At 46.2% G+C, this 19475-nt stretch overlaps 1 protein-coding gene across 2 annotated transcripts in view; it reads left to right on the top strand.

The window, feature by feature from the left end:
* Nucleotides 1–354: 354 nt before the first annotated feature.
* Nucleotides 355–19475, top strand: part of syt1a (synaptotagmin Ia) — a 28470-nt gene continuing 9349 nt past the window's right edge. Inside the window, exons 1-6 of one of the 2 annotated variants that reach the window (XM_067254359.1) lie at nt 355–521; nt 7677–7849; nt 10967–11092; nt 15371–15538; nt 16837–17004; nt 19138–19255. In XM_067254359.1, coding sequence (XP_067110460.1) covers nt 356–521; nt 7677–7849; nt 10967–11092; nt 15371–15538; nt 16837–17004; nt 19138–19255 — 919 coding nt within the window. In that variant the 5' untranslated portion in view covers nt 355. The remainder of the gene's footprint in view (nt 522–7676; nt 7850–10966; nt 11093–15370; nt 15539–16836; nt 17005–19137; nt 19256–19475) is intronic. The other variant, XM_067254360.1, reaches the window with a different exon arrangement.

Raw genomic sequence — 19475 nt, forward strand, 5'->3', positions numbered from 1 at the left:
GAGGGAGAGAGTAGCATGTGCCTGGAGCTGTTGGTAGTCGTTAGGAGGTTGCAGGATCATTACGGACTCCAGGTGAGGTTTACTCAGGCTCAGCCAGCAGCTGCTCTCTCTGGCTCACTCATCTCTCTCTTTGTCTCTGTTTCTCTTTCTCTCACTCCATCTATCTCTGTGTCTGCTTTTCTCGTTCTGTTTCTCTCTCTCTCTCTCGTTTGTTCCCTCCGTCACTACCTTTCTCTCTATAAGTGTTTACCACGCAACAAAGTCCCATTGTTCAACCTATAACGTCCCCTTCTCTGTCTCCCCCCTCCTCCTTGTCTCTGCTGCAGCGTCTGCCTGGCTGGCCGGCACTCCCAACATGACTGAGAGTCGAAGGGAAGCCTTAGCGGCGGCCCCCATGCCCACCAGCGCCACCGCCGCCGGCGGCAACACCACCGAACTGACAGGGTTGGGCCCGGGCGAGAAGGACGAGGCCTTCTCCAAACTTAAGGACAAGTTCATGAACCAGCTTCAAACGATCCCACGTGAGTCACTGTGCCGACCCATTCTTCCAAGCCACAACAGCGCGGTGACTCAGCATCAGGTGCTTTGAACTATAGTGGAGAATAGCCCTTGGACATGTTCGTTGGCATAGAGTTGAGGACAAAAGGGGCAAGGCCATTGAACGGTACTGTTGAATATCAACTGTAGCTGTTTGAAGAGCGGGAATGAATAAATGCTCAGGGTCATTTCTCTTTATCCTTTACTTCTTTCTCACTCCCTCTCCCTCTCTCTGCCTTTTAATGTATAAACGAGAAAGCTAATGGATTTGCTTTCAGCTTTCTGTTTATGTGGACACTCAGAGCACTATCTTTCAATCAACACCCATCTTCCTCAGAGACGGTACAGTCCTGCCCAGCTGTCGACCTATCACTAATGTTCTGCCCTGCTGGATGGAGCATCTCTTTCGCCCGCAGCATCTGCGCCATACAAAAGAACACGAGTGTTCTCCCCTCTTTTGGAATAATGCTCGTCGCCCTTATCCAGTGACTGTGCCACTCAGCTGAGTCCTAAATATAGATGTATCCGTTGGTTCATGTGGAAGTAATTCCCATGTCAGGAAATGGCTTCTGTGAAAAGAGAGGCCCTGTTATTTATGTATTTTTTTTATTCCAATGACACCAGTTGTCAAATGACTGCTGTGCTAAGATTTATAAGCCAGCTAGTCTGATAAGTGATTTCAGTTTCTCCATCTGGGGAGGATCACTGACGGCAACAGTTTATTGTCTCTGGGAAATCAATCCCAAATTTCAGCTTCGATAGCCCATGGCTAGTGAGAGTGAACGATGCCCTTTGCTGCTCTGGCACCGGATCCACCCAGTACTCTGGACAAACCAGAGCAGTGTTGCAGAATGGCACTGGAGTCATCCTGGGTTGAGGTGGAATTAGCTGTGAGGAACAGACAGTATGGAAGTAACGATGTTGCTTTTGTGGAGGTGGAGTTGACTCGTGTTCCCGCTTTGAGTAATGAACCTGACTCTATATAGGGAGCCAGCAAGACTCACCCCCCCATCGCCCGTTGACAACCCCTTTCCCCTCCCCTCCCCACCCCCTCCTCTCCTCCCTTAGACACTGGATCTCACAGTATTGAGCTTTCCCCTCCCAAATGCCCACCCCACTGATCCAATGTCTGTGTTTGACGATTGCACACTAACAACCAAGTAATTAGGCTTTTACCATGTTTCACCTCTCTCCCTAATTATCACATTGTGTGATGTGGACAGCGGCTAAATAAGGGGTTGCTGGGTACGCCTCAGACAAAAATGCACACGGAGTGCGTCCCGAAAAAGCCGGTCCATTACAGTGGGGCTTAAATTACTGTTTTTGCTCAGGCTCTCAGTCAAAGGCAGTGAGTCTCACCCTGCACTGCTGCCAAGCTCGCAATGATGATGAATGCCTGAAGGACTGTCTTTGTGAGACTCCGAAAAAGCCATCGATCCTCCCTGTGAGTGCCGGGACAGAGCGTTGATGAAGGATGCGCGAGAGGGGGTGGGGACGTGCTCGCCCGAGACGGCCTGTCAGACCGTGGCAAATGATCCCCGCTGCGTTTATGCACTGCAGTCTGTCCTTACCTCGGTTGGTGTTGGGTGCGATGCATGGGTCTGTCATATCACGCCATCTTGTTTGAGGGTCTCTGGTGGGGTGTGATAATAAGGATCTAGAGATAAAGCTCTGAAGGCAAGATCGCTCCCTCTGCTCCGTCTGCAGGCTAAGGGCTCCTGAAGAGAAGATCACTTTAACAGAGTCTGGAAAACTGCTGGAGCTTCATTTTAGCTTCGACAAACTCCATTACCTTACCTCGTACTTCTTATGAATTTATGTCAGATATTTTGCCTCTGTGTATCATTTCTCATTTAGCTTATTCAGAACCCATTTCATCCCAGCAAGAGCCTATCAAAGTAAACATTTCATCTGAAAGCTCAGGACCATGAATCCCCTGACTTAATTATGACAAATCACATTCTGGCACGCACGCACGCACACACGGATACAGAGGACTGTGGTCTTGACTGCCTGGTCACTCCCCACTGTGACGTTGCCCTATTTCAAAGAGGTGTCCTCTCACAGAGGGATGGCATAATGAATTTGTCAGCACCCTTACTGAGCACCCCAGGACTCTACTTTCAATGACAATTAACCTCTCAGCACTGAGTCAGTTTAATCCATAACTCCAGGCCCACGCTAGTCATTACTCGAAATAACACTGACCTTATATTGACATTTTCAAAAAATGTGTTCTTGGAGTTTAATTTAGGCTTGTTGTTACAGAAACATACTTTGGTATTTCCAATTCTGTCGATTTTCCAGTGTGCTGCATTTTTCAGCTGTTTTTTATTTATTTTATTTCATGGTTGCACCACCCCTAAAGTTCAGCCAAAGATAGTAATCCTCCTTTTATTTGGTTATGTTTGATAGTGCTCACAAGAAGAAGGCAAACCTCATTAGTGAGGATTATTCTGGTAGATCGCTGGAGCCAAACTCAATCTCCCATATCTCCCTTTGGCTTCAGTTCCTCTTCCTCTCCCTTGCTTTGGGCTGAGAGAGAGTGCTTCCCATGATGCAACAGGAGGGACTGAAGAGACCCAAGCCAGCTCTCACATAGAGCCAACATCTGACAGACTGGAAGTGTGGACCTTAGAGGGAGTCCCATAGCTCCAGTCCCCCATACCCTGGCTCCCCTGCCCCATTATCCCTGCCCCATGCCCCACCCAACCCCCAGCCCAGGCTGGGCAGAGAGGTTCATGGCCGTAGGATGTGGATGCAAACAAACATCTCCAGTCCCCTCTCTGATCACATATGCATTGTACAAACGCCCTTCACAGCAGGATCAATATTCTTCACAGCTAGCAACAAGATGTTTGTTACATCCACCATTTCAGTGGGTTGATATCTAGTGGTTTCGCAAATGGTTATCAAAGCCCTAATGGAAGCCATTGTCCCATACAGTACCACGGGACCCACTGCTAGGGTTGTTGTTGTCTTTGCTTGAACACACCACAGCAGGAAAGGGCAAGGATGAGGTTCTACTCCCACTGGCATAACAAGATCTAAAGCAGAGGTTAATTGACCAACAGGGTGCTGTCACATTCTATTAGTGTGTTTTCCTCAGTATGGTGGACGTTACCTCACATCACAATCACACAGAACCCTCCTCTTTGAATTCTAACTGTGAATTTGAACTACAGCTCCCCAGTCGTGTAGCCTGCCATTTTCCCTCAAATTGTACCCCCAAAACAAAAACAAGATGGCCTTTTTCAACCTTACTCATTCTGATTGTTTTTCTTTTTCAAAAGCATTTGAGTATCTCTCTCGGGTTCTCTGTAGTAGGTAGAGTTGAAATTTTCAAGGCCCAGTCCACAACATACTGGAGAGTTTATTCTGCTAGAGGGCATTCTGTTTTAGGTAGCAAAGACAAGAACATATTCTCTTAAGTCTCTCTGTTACCCAGACCAGTGGATTTGGTGAAAGGAATATTGAGAATACAAGAAGACAAGGTGTTTGGTGCAAAAACCAAAGTCCTCCCTCACCCTCTCCATGTTGTGAGACTGTCTGGAAGGGATGCCTGGAAGGGATTTGGGGGATGCCAAAAATACCTCACTAGCCACCTTCCATCTTCAAATCAAATGGCTGCTCCCTGGCAAAGCTGGCTAGTTTCACCGGCGAGCAGAAGGACCCTGCTGTGTCCTTGAAGACAGCGGGACAAAGATGGCTGATCAGGCGCTCGTTGGTATGCACGAGTCAGCCTAGTAGGTGTCCCATTGTGTGCCTGATCGCTTTGGCTCCTTTTAACGCACCACACCGGAAAGCTTCACCGACGCTATAGAAGACGGTGTGATTAGGGGCTTTCGCAACCACGTGAACATGGGTTTCAGCAGCTACTGCAGAGAAACTTCCCTTTTTACGTTTGCCGTCGCGCGTGGCTGAACGAGAGATAACCACCGCTTAAAGTTGAAGTGCGACATGCTTGAGAGAGAGAGAGAGAGAGAGAGAGAGAGAGAGAGAGAGAGAGAGAGAGAGAGAGAGAGAGAGAGGAGAGAGAGAGAGAGAGAGAGAGAGAGAGAGAGAGAAGAGAGAGAGAGAGAGAGAGAGGGAGAGAGAGAGAGAGAGAGAGAGAGAGAGAAGAGAGAGAGAGAGAGAGAGAGAGAGAGAGAGGAGAGAGAGAGAGAGAGAGAGAGAGAGAGAGAGAGAGAGAGAGAGAGAGAGAGAGAGAGGAGAGAGAGAGAGAGAGAGAGAAGAGAGAAGAGAGAGAGAGAGAGAGAGAGAGGACAGTTACACAAGAACGTTACATTAGATGATGCTTTCATTGCTTTCTGGGACTCAGGATCTTTTAATTAAAGGGACACAAAACTGTCTCGTAGTCTCAGACCCATGCTTGATGGAGAAGATTAGGTTTGCAATATTTACAATTACATTCCACAGCATCAGGCTAAGCATCACTGCAATAGTTTTTTTCTAGAGTTGAGTTAAGAAGTTGAGTCACTGTGGCAAAATTGTATTTCATGACGCACCAAAGGGTTCTATCAGAGTGCAGTCTGCAGCACTCCAATAATGCCAGATTTGGCTAATATAAATCGGTCCATTTACTTAGACTTAAGCTGGGCCATCATCACGTTAGATAAATATCCCTTATCCAAGCTTTTATTTGGAAAAAATGTCAATGCCTCCCAGTTCCTTCAGTTGGACCGGTTGCTTATCGGCGCGGCTTTCAGGCAGCTTGAAATAAGAACCTGCCACATTTCCGACACTTCCATTAAAAGATAGTCTTCTCGCCAGTGTGTGGTAAAAATGGGCAGTCAAACAGGTGGAGTTATGGTGTGTGTGAAATGATGCTGTCTCAGCCCATTTCCTCTGCTGTGGCCAAGGTGAAAAGTTCAAACCAGTGACCTTGGGGTCAGCCTAGGATGTCAGGATCAAATAGGGACGTGGATGACCACCGGAGTATAATATGGTCAGAGAACATGGAGTTGTCAGTGTCTGGATATGCCTGAGGAAATATAGTTTTACTAGTTTTCAACTAGCTACCGTACATTTAATGAATGTTGCATGATCAAACAAAAAATGCAACTTTTTGACACTGTAAACTTTGTGCTGAAGCCCTGGATCTTTCAACACAGTGTCTATTCAAGCAAAAACCACGGTTCTCTGTGGCCAAGGCGAGCTCAAACCTTTCCAGGGGGACCACATCTAATTCCACACCAACCGGGCAAGGCCGAGGCTGGTACATCCTAAAGTTGTTTCAGAGCATCACTCATAGTTTTTCCTTGAAGGAGAGTGCTTATTGATAGAGTGCTTATTGATTTTGTCAACAGACCATTGATTTTCACCCTCCATCTCCGTGTAGATCTCGCAGAAGGAAGGGCCCCAGTCTAGTCTTGGCCCGCTAAAGCCCAGAGGACAAAAAAAACCACACTAATATACTTCTTCTTTGATGGTTCATTCTAGTGGCCCGTAGATATGAAGTCTTCAAAGCTGTACTGAAAGGAAGCAAAAATAAATGTGGATTTTAAAACAGAGCCACTAACCCTCAGTCTGCTGTTTTTTTTCTTCTCCATCTTTCTATACTATAGACAGATTCTTTGGCATTGTTAAGAGTGATTGCGGTTGGGTGAAATGTGGTTTGAGAGATCCCAGATTTCCTCTCAAAGTTGTACCTAACCCTAACCTCCATCCCACCTGTTGGGGAGACTGCTCCTCCGTCTCATCACAACATGGCAGATAATGGGAGCCCAAAAAGCCCCCGTCCACCAGGCTGTCTCACCGTTGCTCGTGGTAAATATTGACAAAACCAAACACGGTCCCAAAATTGGCTTGTTTGCAGATACGTCTGTGTCGCGTTCCGTCGCAAGAAGGTGTGGCTCACCAGGTGTTTGATGTTTTACGAGCAGAAGCTGTAATTAGAGCTTGTGAGTGGCGGAGGTGTCTGAGGTGGTGTTGCTCTCATTATGGACAGCACATCTGGGCTGCAGAACATCCCTCCTGATACTTACTTCTGGAGCCCAAATAGAGCTGACAGGCCCACTTTTGTGTGGTGTGGTGTGTATATATGCGCACATGTCCGTGTGTCTTCTTGTCCCGCATATACACACACGTACTGCCCGAGTCCTTTGTTTAGATAGGCGTCTCCACGTTTGGCAGCAGGCTGTTAGTGCCATGGCTGTGCTGGGGAGTGGAGCGCCTTCCTGTCTGATAGTGACAGTGTTAACTTCTGCTCCGAGCCGTCCTATTTAGTCCTGTCAGACCGTTACAGGACCTACAGTAAAACACTGTATTCTGAAGTCTCAGTAAGCCTCACCAGAAGATGATAGAATGAACGGGAGGAAAGGATTTGAGAGAAACCCGAGGCAAGCATGCATGGGGGAAATAAGCCTTGTACCTTTGGTGCAACACCAAATGTATAATTAGGGATGAATCTTAGGCTGCTATAGTGTAAGCCAGAGCACTTCAGAGAGGTGTGTCAAACCAATTAACACAGTCACTGGTGGTGAATCATTGACTCGACACAGTCATGGTACAGTTGATACCCTTCCAAACAGACCCTCCAAATGACTGCACCTCTCAAACCCAACGAGTGCCGTGTGCCAGTGATTGGCGTGAAAGTGTCAGTTGTCTGAGAATCTTTTGTTTAAATGGCAAGTGGAAAATGCCAGCATCTGTTATTTCCACTAAATTGGCTGAATGTGTTTGCTCAGACATCCAGACGTTCCTCCCAGCGTCGCTGCTTGTGTTCGAAGGCCAGTCGTAAGAGAGGCCTGGTTTGGACTGTCTAGAGTTACCCTAACGTTGATCAGAGCTGCATGCGTGCTGATCCTCAGTGGCAGTCCTCCAACCATGTCTGCGCTTGGTCTTTCACACCAATTAGAATCGATACAGCACATGGAGGGAGATTTTTTTGGCTGTTTTTCAGACCCCATCAGGGTCTTGTTCTGCAGCCTCTTGAGTACGGGAGTCAGTTGGCTGAGCGGTTAGAGAATCAGGCTAGTAATCAGAAGGTCGCTGGTTCGATTCCCGGCTGTGTCAAATTATGTTTGTCCTTGGGCTTACTGTAAGTCGCTCTGGATAAGAGCGTCTGCTAAATGACTAAATGTAAATGTAAGTGGTTGACCTCTAACCCCTGTTCCCTGTATGTCCCCTGTTTCCAGTGCCATCATGGGCCATAGTTTCCATCGCCTTTGTGGCGGTCATCCTGGTCCTCACCTGTTGTTTCTGTGTCTGCAAAAAGTGGATATTCAAGAAGAAGAACAAAAAGAAGGGCAAAGACAAGGGCAAGAACGCCATCAACATGATGGATGTCACCGACGGGGCAAAGACCGAGGTACTGTCTTTGAACTTCTGCCAACGAGCACCTTTAAGACACATTTACAGTTTTTGAGTTTAAAATGATGTTACTTGTTGAATACTGCAATGTTACGTATATCTTGATGGTACTATTTATAGTTTTTGTAGATTCAAGTATAGTGCTAGGATTGACAGGAATGTACACATTTTTAACATGTAGGCAAATGTAATTGACTGACACATACACTTACAGTGCAGTCCTTGGCATTACCAGTTGCTGCAAACACTTTATTACTGCGTATTTCCCAATGATCACATTTATACACGCACACACACACAACTTTGGTTGACACTGTCACGTCTAAGATGACACCTCACCATTTACTCTAATTACAGGACTGTGTGAGGAAGCCTGGTTTTTAGCATCGCAGAGAGACATTTTAAATCTCTCTCTCTTCCTTCTTTCATTTTTTTTTCTGTTATTAGTTCCTTTTTACTCAGTCTACTCTTTTAAAGATTACTAAGTATGGAATTCTATGGTATATTATGAAGTGGTATCAACCCAGAGAAATGACGTTGGCTAATCACAAGTGAAGGGGAGCATTTTTCGAGACCTCCCTTTCAATTTCTCAAAGATGATATGGCACACGAACACTTTAACCTCGGTTAGTAAACTAATTGCATAAACAACGATTCTCACTTCATCCCCCCCCTTAACGGAATAATTGACAATGTCTGTTTAATTTCCAGTCTGTCCACGCCAGCATCACTTACATTATGAAACACTAATGTTAAGTGAGAGAAGGTAGGCTGATTCAGTGGAATTTAGCAGCAGCAATAACTGTCTCACAATAACAAATATGTCCCCAGGTGTCTTTACATTTGACAGCTCTGAAAGGTTAATATGTGGACTTAACATATACTATTACCAATTATCAATTATCAATGTCAACTTTGTTGACACGTAATTGGTTAAGGTAGCTTCTTGTTCGGTTCAAGTGTTCACAAGGGATATCTAGACCTTAAAGAAGGTAAACCAGAGTTCTGACTAACCAGAGCCACCCAGTGAGGCTCTTGATGATTCAAAATTACTAAGACTACCTAAACAATAGCATAAGAAACGTTATAATGAAAAGTCCAGTGCTCGACAATATACACATTATCTATCTGGCAATTTAGCTATCCTTCAAAGGAAGCCATACAACAAAATACTTCCGTTTAATAAAATCACACCTCTTCTATTGGTCGTAGTCCCTGAAGGCAGAGCCAGCAGCTCCACAGGCAAGCAGTCATTTCTCCTGGTGTGCCCAGACTCTGGTGTTAACTCCTGTGTGTGGTTGTTTTAATTTGTTTCTCTTCCTTCTATGTCCTCCTTATCTGTGTTGTGTCTGATGACTGTTCGGGACTGTCATTGGCGGTAGGTTCCCAATTGCTGTTGGATCTTTATAAGCCTGCTACTCTGACGTTTCCTAGCCTCTTGACAACAACTTACTCCCGTAGAACCAAATATATGTAACTATGCATACAGTTCATGTATATCTACTGTATATATGTGTGTATTCCTGCATATGCACATATATATGTACGAAGGAAGCACTGGGTGCGCTTTGACAAGGTTGAACTACATTGATTTTTCACTCGATTGAGAGTCTTTGATGCCTTTCAATTCATCAATTTGCATTTTCGAAAGAGTGCCCATAAGCGAATGTAAAATGATTAAGCAGCTAGCTTCTACTAAATATTCTTTAATAACGCTCCAATAAGAGTACGCCTCAGTCTGAGCTTTGCACTTATTTATATCGACCTTGAGGCAAAGGCCTTATGCCATTTCCACCACGTAGAGCACAGTGTTTTGAATTAAGCTATAAAACATACTGATCAGACTTTCCATTCCAACATTTACCAAGACATGTAGGAACAGTAATTGCAGGCACCGTTCACGGTGCACTGCACCGTTCACTGCTTTTTACTTAATCATTTTACTCGCTGTCCTCTCCTTCTCTCTGTGTCCAAGCAACACTGATCATTAGAGCTAAGACAGGAATATGTCTGGGTGCACTTTCAGTGTGCTCACCCTTGCACAAGGAGACAGATGGGACAAAGCCAAAATGTACTTCAAAACAAATCAATGTTGTTCATCCTTTTTGCTTTTTTACACCAGCAACCTTACAAACTAATAGGGCAGGTTCCCATTGTCCTCCACCCCCTCCCCACAGCACCGACACCTAGTGTAACGCTGGCATGTTTGCTTATAGCTACCATCATCATGGGGGTTACACATGCAGCTGAAAGTTATGGTGGCAATGTGACTGTGTCTCCTAAAAGGGATGTGGAGACTTGAGAATGGGGGTTTACACAAAAGCACTGTTCTGTATCTACTGAGAATGCCCTGCATGCATAATGAAAAGAGAAAGTTTGAGAGTTTGGAAAGGCAACCGTTGACACTTGAATGATGAACCTTGAGAAGCTAGTTGTCTGCCTCTTCAATCGCATGCTTTATAATGACCAACTGACCCCGCCCCACTGAGGTCATGATCCACCGCCACCCTCCTCCTCCTAACCAGCCAGCGAAGGGCTACTTCTCTCTTCTTCTTCTTCTTCTCTACGCTCTTTTCTCACACCATTTTCTCTCCAGACATTTCCCAGTTGATTTGTTTCTTCCAGAAACTCAATCTGCTTGAAATAACATCACGGGAATAGTCTTGCAATGATCTCTCTCTCTCTCCCCTCTCTCTCTCTCTTTCTCTTGTCACTGTCCCTCTGTCGCTTTCCCCTCACCCTGTCTTACTTTCTCCAGCTCGTGCACTCCCTTTCTCTCCCTCCTATTTCTCATATTCTTCAAATGACTCCACTTTACTCTCCTGGTTTACTCTCCTTTTTTTCTCTCTGCTCAGTTTTTCAGAACCACATCATCAAGGGTCTTGACCTGAGCATAGTGCATTTCAGAGCATGTACTAGTCTTAACTGCTTTTGTGGTTTAGTGCTTGCTCCCCCCCCCCCCCCTCCTCCCAAACTAAAAAAGAAAGGCAGCTTTTCAGGAGCGGGGTTCTGCCAGCAAGCCTGCTGGCAGGCCGTGGGTCTGGGCCACAGTCGGGCGGGGCCCGGGCACTGACGCCTCCCGGAGACACTGACTCTTGGTGGGTGTGTCCTTCAGGCCTTGAAGGATGAGGATGATGCCGAGACAGGGCTGACCGATACGGAGAAAGAGGCGGAGCCCAAGGAGGACGAGAAACTGGGCAAATTACAATACTCGCTGGATTACAATTTCACTGAGAATACGGTAAGGGTCCGCTCTCCGAATCGCCCTGTGTGTGTCGTTGTTGAGAAAGGTCCTCCTTCGTAAGTATGGTCACCCGCCCCTCCTCTGTGGTGGTCCATCCCTTCTTCTGCCCCCTCCTCTGTGGTGGTCCATCCCTTCTTCTGCCCCCTCCTCTGTGGTGGTCCATCCCTTCTTATGCCCCCTCCTCTGTGGTGGTCCATCCCTTCTTCTGCCCCCTCCTCTGTGGTGGTCCATCCATTCATCTGCCCCCTCCTGAGACGGTTCTGGAGAGCAGGTTATGCATAACCCTGTTACAACATTGCTGCACACCACAAGAGGTTCACGGTAGGCGACTTTGTGTTCCTGTTCATCACTTCCTGTCCTCTTTTTGTAAGGACTAACTTGGGATTTGCAGATCTCTCCCCCCAAAAAATCGAATGTGCTCTTTCAGCCTCAACCAATCGCAGTCCCTGCTGAAACCCATCTGGGTTTTTTCACAGAGGCTGAGTTTTAAAAGTAGAGAGTCTACAGGAGCAGAACAACTTCCTGTTGGCAGATGTTCAGTGACAGATAATAGAGGCTGGGCATGAGCACGGGACTGGATCTCACTGGGCTAGCTAACTCTCTGCCATAAACAAACCTGACAGACTGGGATTACCTACTAACATGCTTCACGGACCCACAAACACAAACAAACAAACACACGCGCGCACACATACTCAAACAGACACAGACATATACAAACAAATATGCTCACGTGGTATCCTTCTCAAATCTGTTTCCTCAGTGGTGATGATAGCAATAATGATGATTACTGTGATAATTGTGAGTATGCTAGTAATCACAATATTATCATAAGATAATCATCACCAATCATAAAAGGCACCAAACATGGGACATTTTTCACAAGCTGACGTTCGCTGTCAAGCGATGGGAGAAACTAGTCGTTTTGTGTGTGTGTGTGTGGGGGGGGGGGGGGGGGGGGGGGACTGTCCAATCACATGTGAAGGACACCTGGAATGTCAGGCCCACCTCGCCCAGTCAGTGGACAGATTAATTCTAGCTGGAGAAGCGAACACATCGAACCTTCTTCCAGTCTGACGTACCTCCAGCTCAGTGACAGGATGAGAGTCAAATAAGAGCTCAAATGGTTTCGTAACACTTGATCAGGTTGCACAGGTTTTTAAATCACAGAGAAACGGAAGTGGGTCCACTTGAGGGAAATTGGCATAAGTGATTGTTTCACTCTAACAGTCTAGAGTGTGTGCATGTATTTGTGTGCGAGTGTGCATGCGTATGGATTTTGTTGTAACGTAATCTGCCCTCTTTAGCTGAATAGAGTAAAGTCTTGCTTGAATGATGAAGTGAGAGGGAGAGGGAGAGAGAGAGAGGAAAAATGAGGTGCAAGGTGAAAATTCAGTTTGTTTACTTTGGTTAACCAGCAGTGATGGGTGATGCGGCCAGTGACTCTTGAGACCAGGCTTTTAGTGCTAATGAGAGCTTGGGAAGGGAGCTCGCTACTGAGAGAGAGACAGAGAGAGACAGAGAGAGACAGAGAGAGAGAGAGAGAGAGAGAGAGAGAGAGAGAGAGAGAGAGAGAGAGAGAGAGAGAGAGAGAGAGAGAGAGAGAGAGAGAGAGAGAGAGAGAGAGAGAGAGAGAGAGAGAGAGAGAGAGAGAGAGAGAGAGAGAGAGAGAGAGAGGCAGAGGCAGAGGCAGAGGCAGAGGCAGAGGCAGAGGCAGAGGCAGAGGCAGAGGCAGAGGCAGAGGCAGAGGCAGAGGCAGAGGCAGAGGCAGAGGCAGAGGCAGAGGCAGAGGCAGAGGCAGAGGCAGAGGCAGAGGCAGAGGCAGAGGCAGAGGCAGAGGCAGAGGCAGAGGCAGAGGCAGAGGCAGAGGCAGAGGCAGAGGCAGAGCATTGGCCAATAACCCTCAGAGGAGTCTTCACGTGCCACACAAACACAAGCATAACACCGCTCCCTCTTCACCATTCCCCATCACGCCATTCATCAGCCTTTTAACAAGTCTAACGGGAGACTTTAAGCTTTCAGAAACAAGAGTCAATGGTCTGCATAACCATTTTAAACAGAAATAAATAACCCTCATATGATACTCTCAGAAAATCCTCTCTTCTCTACCTGAGCCTTTCTGTCATAGCCCAGCCATACAGGTGACCTCCAAAACAGGACCAGTATTAGGAAACCGTAAGAAAGATTACAGGAAAAGGGGAGGTGAGAGTTAGTTTTACATCCCCCTAAGGCATGGCAGCCACTTCTTTGAAGTGTGAGGTTTGTGTGCATGCATGCGTGTGTGTGTGACAGAGAGAGAGAGCGCGCTGTTGGAGTGGGGCCCATTGCAATAGGACAGGACAATGTGCCAGCGGCTGAATCACCAGCATGTCCACGCTGCCTGGTTCTCTGCCCCCCGGACCTCCCGTCTGTGTCCAATATCCCACAAACACAGCGGGGTCACGACCTGGTGCAGGCTGTGCTGTGCTCCCGCTCGTCTGTGAAACACACTTCATGTGTCGTCACTGTTTGTCCGCTGGCGAGCCTCTTGACGATTGGCTCAATTGCCTTTTTAGAGCCTATCCTGTTTTAATTGCGATAGTGTTCATAATTGTTCGGCACGCACATTTATTTGAAGTGTGTTCATTTTAAGATAAACGTTTTGTTTTTTGACAAACCGCCAATCGACACCCACCCGAGGACGATAAAGTTGAAGGTCGTCCTCCAACAAGCGAAAACAACGTTGACCTCCACTGTCCTCCTCTCTGTGATGATGAGGCATTATGGGTAATGCGGTTCACTGTAAATACACTGTGACACAACGCTGTAGCAAGACATGACACTGAGCCTCTGTTTATGGCTATGCTACAATCGAAGGGACATCACGCCAGGATGAATAGTCACACAGTCACAGATGTGAGTGCTGTCCCCCATCTGAGCTGGGCCAAACAAAACTCCAGTATCCCTTCACTGAGAATCAGAAATCAGAATCAGAATCAGAAAGGGATTTATTCGCCATGAAAGTTTGCACAGACAAGGAATTTGCTTTGGCAGGAAGGTGCATACAATAAACATATACCTAAAATTTAAATATGTGGACTAACTATACTAAGGGTACATAAACTAGCAGTACTAAGTGGGATAAATATAAGTTGCCGTACTAAGTGGGATAAATATAAGTTGCCGTGAGGACAGTGAAGGGATAGCCAGGGTAATTGTACATATTCTCATCGCTTGTTGGGCTATTTTACATGTTTTGGTGAGACCATTTTAGAGTTTTTATATCTGTCTGTGTACAGAATCTCTTAAAAGTATAGTGTCAGTGCAACCGTTTTGTGACAATGTTATGCATTCCCTGACAGTGCATTTTCGCACGAGACAGTCATAATCGAGAACGGTCCATGCTTTTCCCATGGTGCTCCCTGTGTGTGGCGTACTTGTGTGTAAACCGTGGGCAGAATGTGTGTGTGTGTGTGGAGTATTCAGCGTGGTCGTCTGTACCGTCCATCAACCCCCATCTCCGCCCTAACCCATCTCTTCAAGAAGACCTTTCTCTGCTGGACTCCCACCACCATCTCTCCTCTGTCAGGTTCCAGCATCTGTCAGTGCACCAAATCCACCCCTTTCCTTTATTGTGCCACATGGTCCACACAGGTCTCTGACAGCTGGAGGGCTCCATGGCTGAGTGGCCCTGTCGCCCTCCAGATTGCCAATTGATGGCAGCCTGATAGGATGTTGATTGACTGACTAGGCGGACCCCTAAGAGGCCTTGAAGGAGGCGTCCCCTGACTGGCAGGTCAATCAGCCTTCCAGGGCCTCCGCTGTGGTTATCAATTATCAGCCCTATGTGGGGGAGAGAGAGAGAAAGAGAAAGGTGGGGGAGAGAGAGAGAGACGCGCAGCTAGGTTGGACTCTCACTCTGAGTGACTCTCACATTCGCAAAAAGCCCGGGGAGTGTTATGGCGTGATGGAACATTAATATCACCCACACAACCATCAATTATTCATCATCTGAAGACTTATCTGGTGCCTAAAACGGTTTCTACAGAGACTCGAAACACGATACACTAGACAGATATCCAGTTTAAAGACGGATTCTTGTGCCACACACGCTCGCGCCAGTGACAGGACGGCATATACTATGACTCTCATAGCAAGAGTCCCTCAGTTCAGATGCTCGTCTCAAGATGGTGGTGGAATGACAGTGCAGGCTTTGCTGGCTGCTGTTAGCTGGGCTGGAGTGGTACTGACTCGTGTCTCCGCTCTCCCTCTTTTCATCTCCCACGCTCCTCTCAGCTCATGGTAGGGATCATCCAGGCTGCCGAGCTGCCTGCTATGGACATGGGAGGCACCTCTGACCCCTACGTCAAGGTCTACCTGCTACCGGACAAGAAGAAGAAGTTTGAGACCAAGGTCCACAGGAAGACCCTTAACCCTACCTTCAACGAGCAGTTTACCTTTAAGGTACAGTACAGTCTGAACACAAATACGGTGTGAATTATGTGTAGAGACATCTTGTATGCTAGGTATGTACAGTATACATATGTAGTACAGATTGTAGTTGCAATAGACTGTTTGTTAGTTCCACAGACAAACTAATTTGCATGCAGTGGTGGATTCTGTGAAGGTGTAGAGACAGCGACCAGCTGGCACATTAACAAGCTCCTGACAGACTGCCTCACATACAAACACACACAGACACACACACACCAAAGTGGTGTGATTTGGATTAACATAGGCAGATGCACCTTTCCGGCCTTGGCCTAGATTTGAGCAAACATTTCCCAGTCTTGAATGTGTGAATGTTACCCTGTGGTGGAAAAGTTTAGTCACTCAACCAGCGGGGGTAGAAATCCACAGATGTCTGTCTGCTGTGAGAAATAAGCAGCTTGTGGCAAGTTTTCTTTACGGTGCCAACTTTTCTTCTATTCCCGTCTCTGGAATACATTAAACGTGTAGACTATGAAGATGAAGGAATCCCAGTCCCACAGTTCCACAACCAGCCTGTAATTCCAAGTGTGCAGGTTATTGAAATGAAGGAGTCAGTAGAGTGGCTGTGAGATAGCGTCAAGGACAAACCCTGGGCGCTTATCTCTTCTCCAGCCAATCAAGCAGTTTGTCGCTGTGTTGTGACAAGTCCACATTGTATAATGAGTTTTGTCTTGAAAAATGTCTCAATTGGAGGCAATCAGGAAATCAAAATCCCAGACAGCATGCTCACAATCCCCCCAGCACACTCACACACACGCACATATCTTTTTCACCTTGCCCCGCAACACCAACACTCCAGAACATAAATACAGACCGAGGCACACACACCTGCTGGATCGTAATACACATGAACACACACACACTCACTGTCCCTGAATCTGCTCCAGATAAGGCAGTCTGTCAGTGACAGGGATGGAGGAAGCGTGTGTGATTGATTAGCTAGGCTCTACATTCTCAACCTCCCCAACACACTCTTCCTGCTCCCAAGTCCTTGACATGTAATTACCAGCACCTAGCAGGACTGCTCCGATTCACTGAGTCTATAAGGCTGGACACCCATTTGAACTACATGCTTACCAGTACAACTACCATTCGTCAGTATCAATAGTTAGTGTTTTATGCAGATTTATATTATATTATAAACTCATCAATTGATATCGGTTTATTCAGACACCGTGCACTCTCCTGTTTATTCCAGACCTGGACTTGAAACGTTTCAGCCAACCAGCCCTCTTCAGTGGTGTGACCAGTATGGCTTTTAACTCCCTCAGGTGCCCTATGTGGAGCTGGGAGGCAAGACTCTGGTGATGACCGTGTACGACTTTGACCGCTTCTCCAAGCACGACGCCATCGGCGACATCAAGGTGACCATGAACAAGGTGGACTTCAGCCATGTGACGGAGGAATGGAGGGATCTGCAGAGTGCTGAGAAGGAGGAGGTAAGGCCAGAGTGCTGAGAAGGAGGAGGTAAACGCACCATTTCAGATGCAATTGTTGTTGTTTTTCTGACAATAATCACATTATTGTGTTAAACACATGTTGTTGAGATGCCATTGCAGGTTGAGGGGCCATAGCCTGGGTAATCTCTCTCTTATGGAAATGTCATGTAATCAACCCTCCATGTGTTCCCTTCCACTAATAAGAGTATGGCTTCCAGCCTGCAGTTGGGGATATTCAATTTTCATGGTAAATGTCATGGCGTTATAGCATTTAAACATTGGTTGCTAGGAGAACTTGTTTTTTGTGCTCAGTTTATGTAAAGGTTAATTCTAACCCTTTCTGAGGCCTGATGCTGCCAGTTAGTTGAAGGGCAACAGTGAAGGTTGAGGCCTGTCCGTGTTGCGCTATACGCTGACTCCGTGTCAGACAGCATCCCTGTACAATTTCATGCAAGGCTTGAGACGTTGTAATACTGCCTTTAAAGCTAGAAAGTGCAATTGACTGTCTTTCGGTGAAATTGCCACTTTCACTGAAGAGTCGAGCCAGTGTTTCAACTTGCCGTGGTCAACTCTGAAATGTGGTCATTATGTAAGGACTTTATGTGTCACAGAATCCTTGCGCCATACCTAGGTGACCGTAAGGGACAGTAGTGCATGTGATATGGGAAAATCTTTGCTAAAAGTTGTGCTTGTTGATTCAGAGTCTTGGATAAAAGTGGGTAGGGTGATAGACAGACATACTTAACAACTTCGACCTGCTTCAATAGCTGCAAATTACAACCAACAAAGGTCATGCCAAACGCAGGCTCTCTCTGGGATGGCTAACAACAACTGAGACTCTATATCCATTCTGTAAATAGTCGTTGCAGTGGGTTCAGCTATTTCAAACACAGTCATATTTTCATGAAGCCAGTCCTTTGTAAACCTCAAAAGAGCTTGTACGCTTTGAGTTACTGGTATTTCCCTGACAAACTGTCCTCAAAATGGCATATTCTGTCAAGAATGGGGGGAAAAAAGATTCCACAGCAATGTCCCTTCAGTAAATGTGCTTTTCATCCTCGCAAAAGGAATTAAAATAATGGATATGTTATTCACCTGCGAACAACCTGTCTCTGTCATTCATCACGTCAGCCAAGCTCACCTCAGAGTATACATACAAACTGTGTTTACACAGTGAAGTCTACATCCTCAACCTGTCATACCAAACATGAACAGTTCAGCAGAGAAGAGGTTCTCCCAACTCAAAAGGCTGTGGTTGGCCTTTTTTAGTTATTCATGGAATATATTAGAGTGTGATTGGCGCTCCAGACATGCGTGATTAATATCGCAGTCTCTCTCTAGCTCTCAAGCCAGTCTCCCAGGAGTGTGTATTTATGTTGATTAAACTGAAGTTGCAGTCATTAAGGTGAGAGTCTATTTAGGCATTGTGAGGTTTTGTAGAGAGGTCTAGCTGCTGGACAGAATGGTGAAATGAATGGGACTTAATGATGACAGTCCTGGGTTGAAACACAGCCACTGACTGCCCCCTTCTACTACACACAATCCTGGCAACCCTATTACAATCCCCCCACATGCTATTAAGCTGCAGTGGGAAAATGGGATGTGATTATAACTGGATGAAAATCCTTACATATAAAACAAAAGTCGATATGCAGGCCTATTTAGGCAAAAGGTGATTTATAATGGTTGTTGTTAATGGCTGTTTTCAGTCAGTGGTAATGCTATTATATGAGAGAGTTATTGAGTGCTCGTCTGTTCCCCTTGTTACACTGAGTAATGCTAGAAATAGGTATCAGGTTCTGTTCCCAGTATGATTACTATCATTTATTTTGTTGCTGATGTGTGTGACACAATAGAATGATTGAAGTACTTGGTAATGGCTCTTTAGCGAGAAACAAACCTTATAACCTTGGCAAATTTCCAACCTCCATGTTGTCAAACTAAACAGTTCTAAGCTCACAGCATGTAGTGAAAGTTTCTGGAGACAGCATTGTATAAGTCCCTTGACAAAACACTTCAAAGTGATAATGGGTACTGGTCTTGATAATGCAGTTGATTTGAATTGAAAAAAATGATTTTTCAATCTATGATTAACCGGTCTGAAACCGTCATCTTCCTCTTTCTCTCACACAGCAAGAGAAACTTGGAGATATCTGTTTCTCTCTGCGATACGTCCCTACTGCTGGAAAGCTGACCGTGGTCATCCTGGAGGCTAAGAACCTGAAGAAGATGGATGTGGGAGGCTTGTCAGGTGAGCCAAGATGCTCCCAAGCCCCCCCCCCCCCCCCCCAACCTGTTTCAGCCCTTGAAGTCATTGGAGTCCTTTCTGTGTCTGTTGTTTCATTATAACAGAGCGTACTGCAGTTTAAACTATCGGTTTTATGTGGTACACATTGATGTACATTGTTTTCAATTGCTATCTTCACGACAGCCTCATATGTTGTGTCACAAAATGTACCTTTGGCTCCAAA

The sequence above is a fragment of the Osmerus mordax genome, chromosome 17 (genome assembly GCF_038355195.1).
Source record: "Osmerus mordax isolate fOsmMor3 chromosome 17, fOsmMor3.pri, whole genome shotgun sequence".
In the NCBI taxonomy this organism is placed as follows: Eukaryota; Metazoa; Chordata; class Actinopteri; order Osmeriformes; family Osmeridae; genus Osmerus; species Osmerus mordax.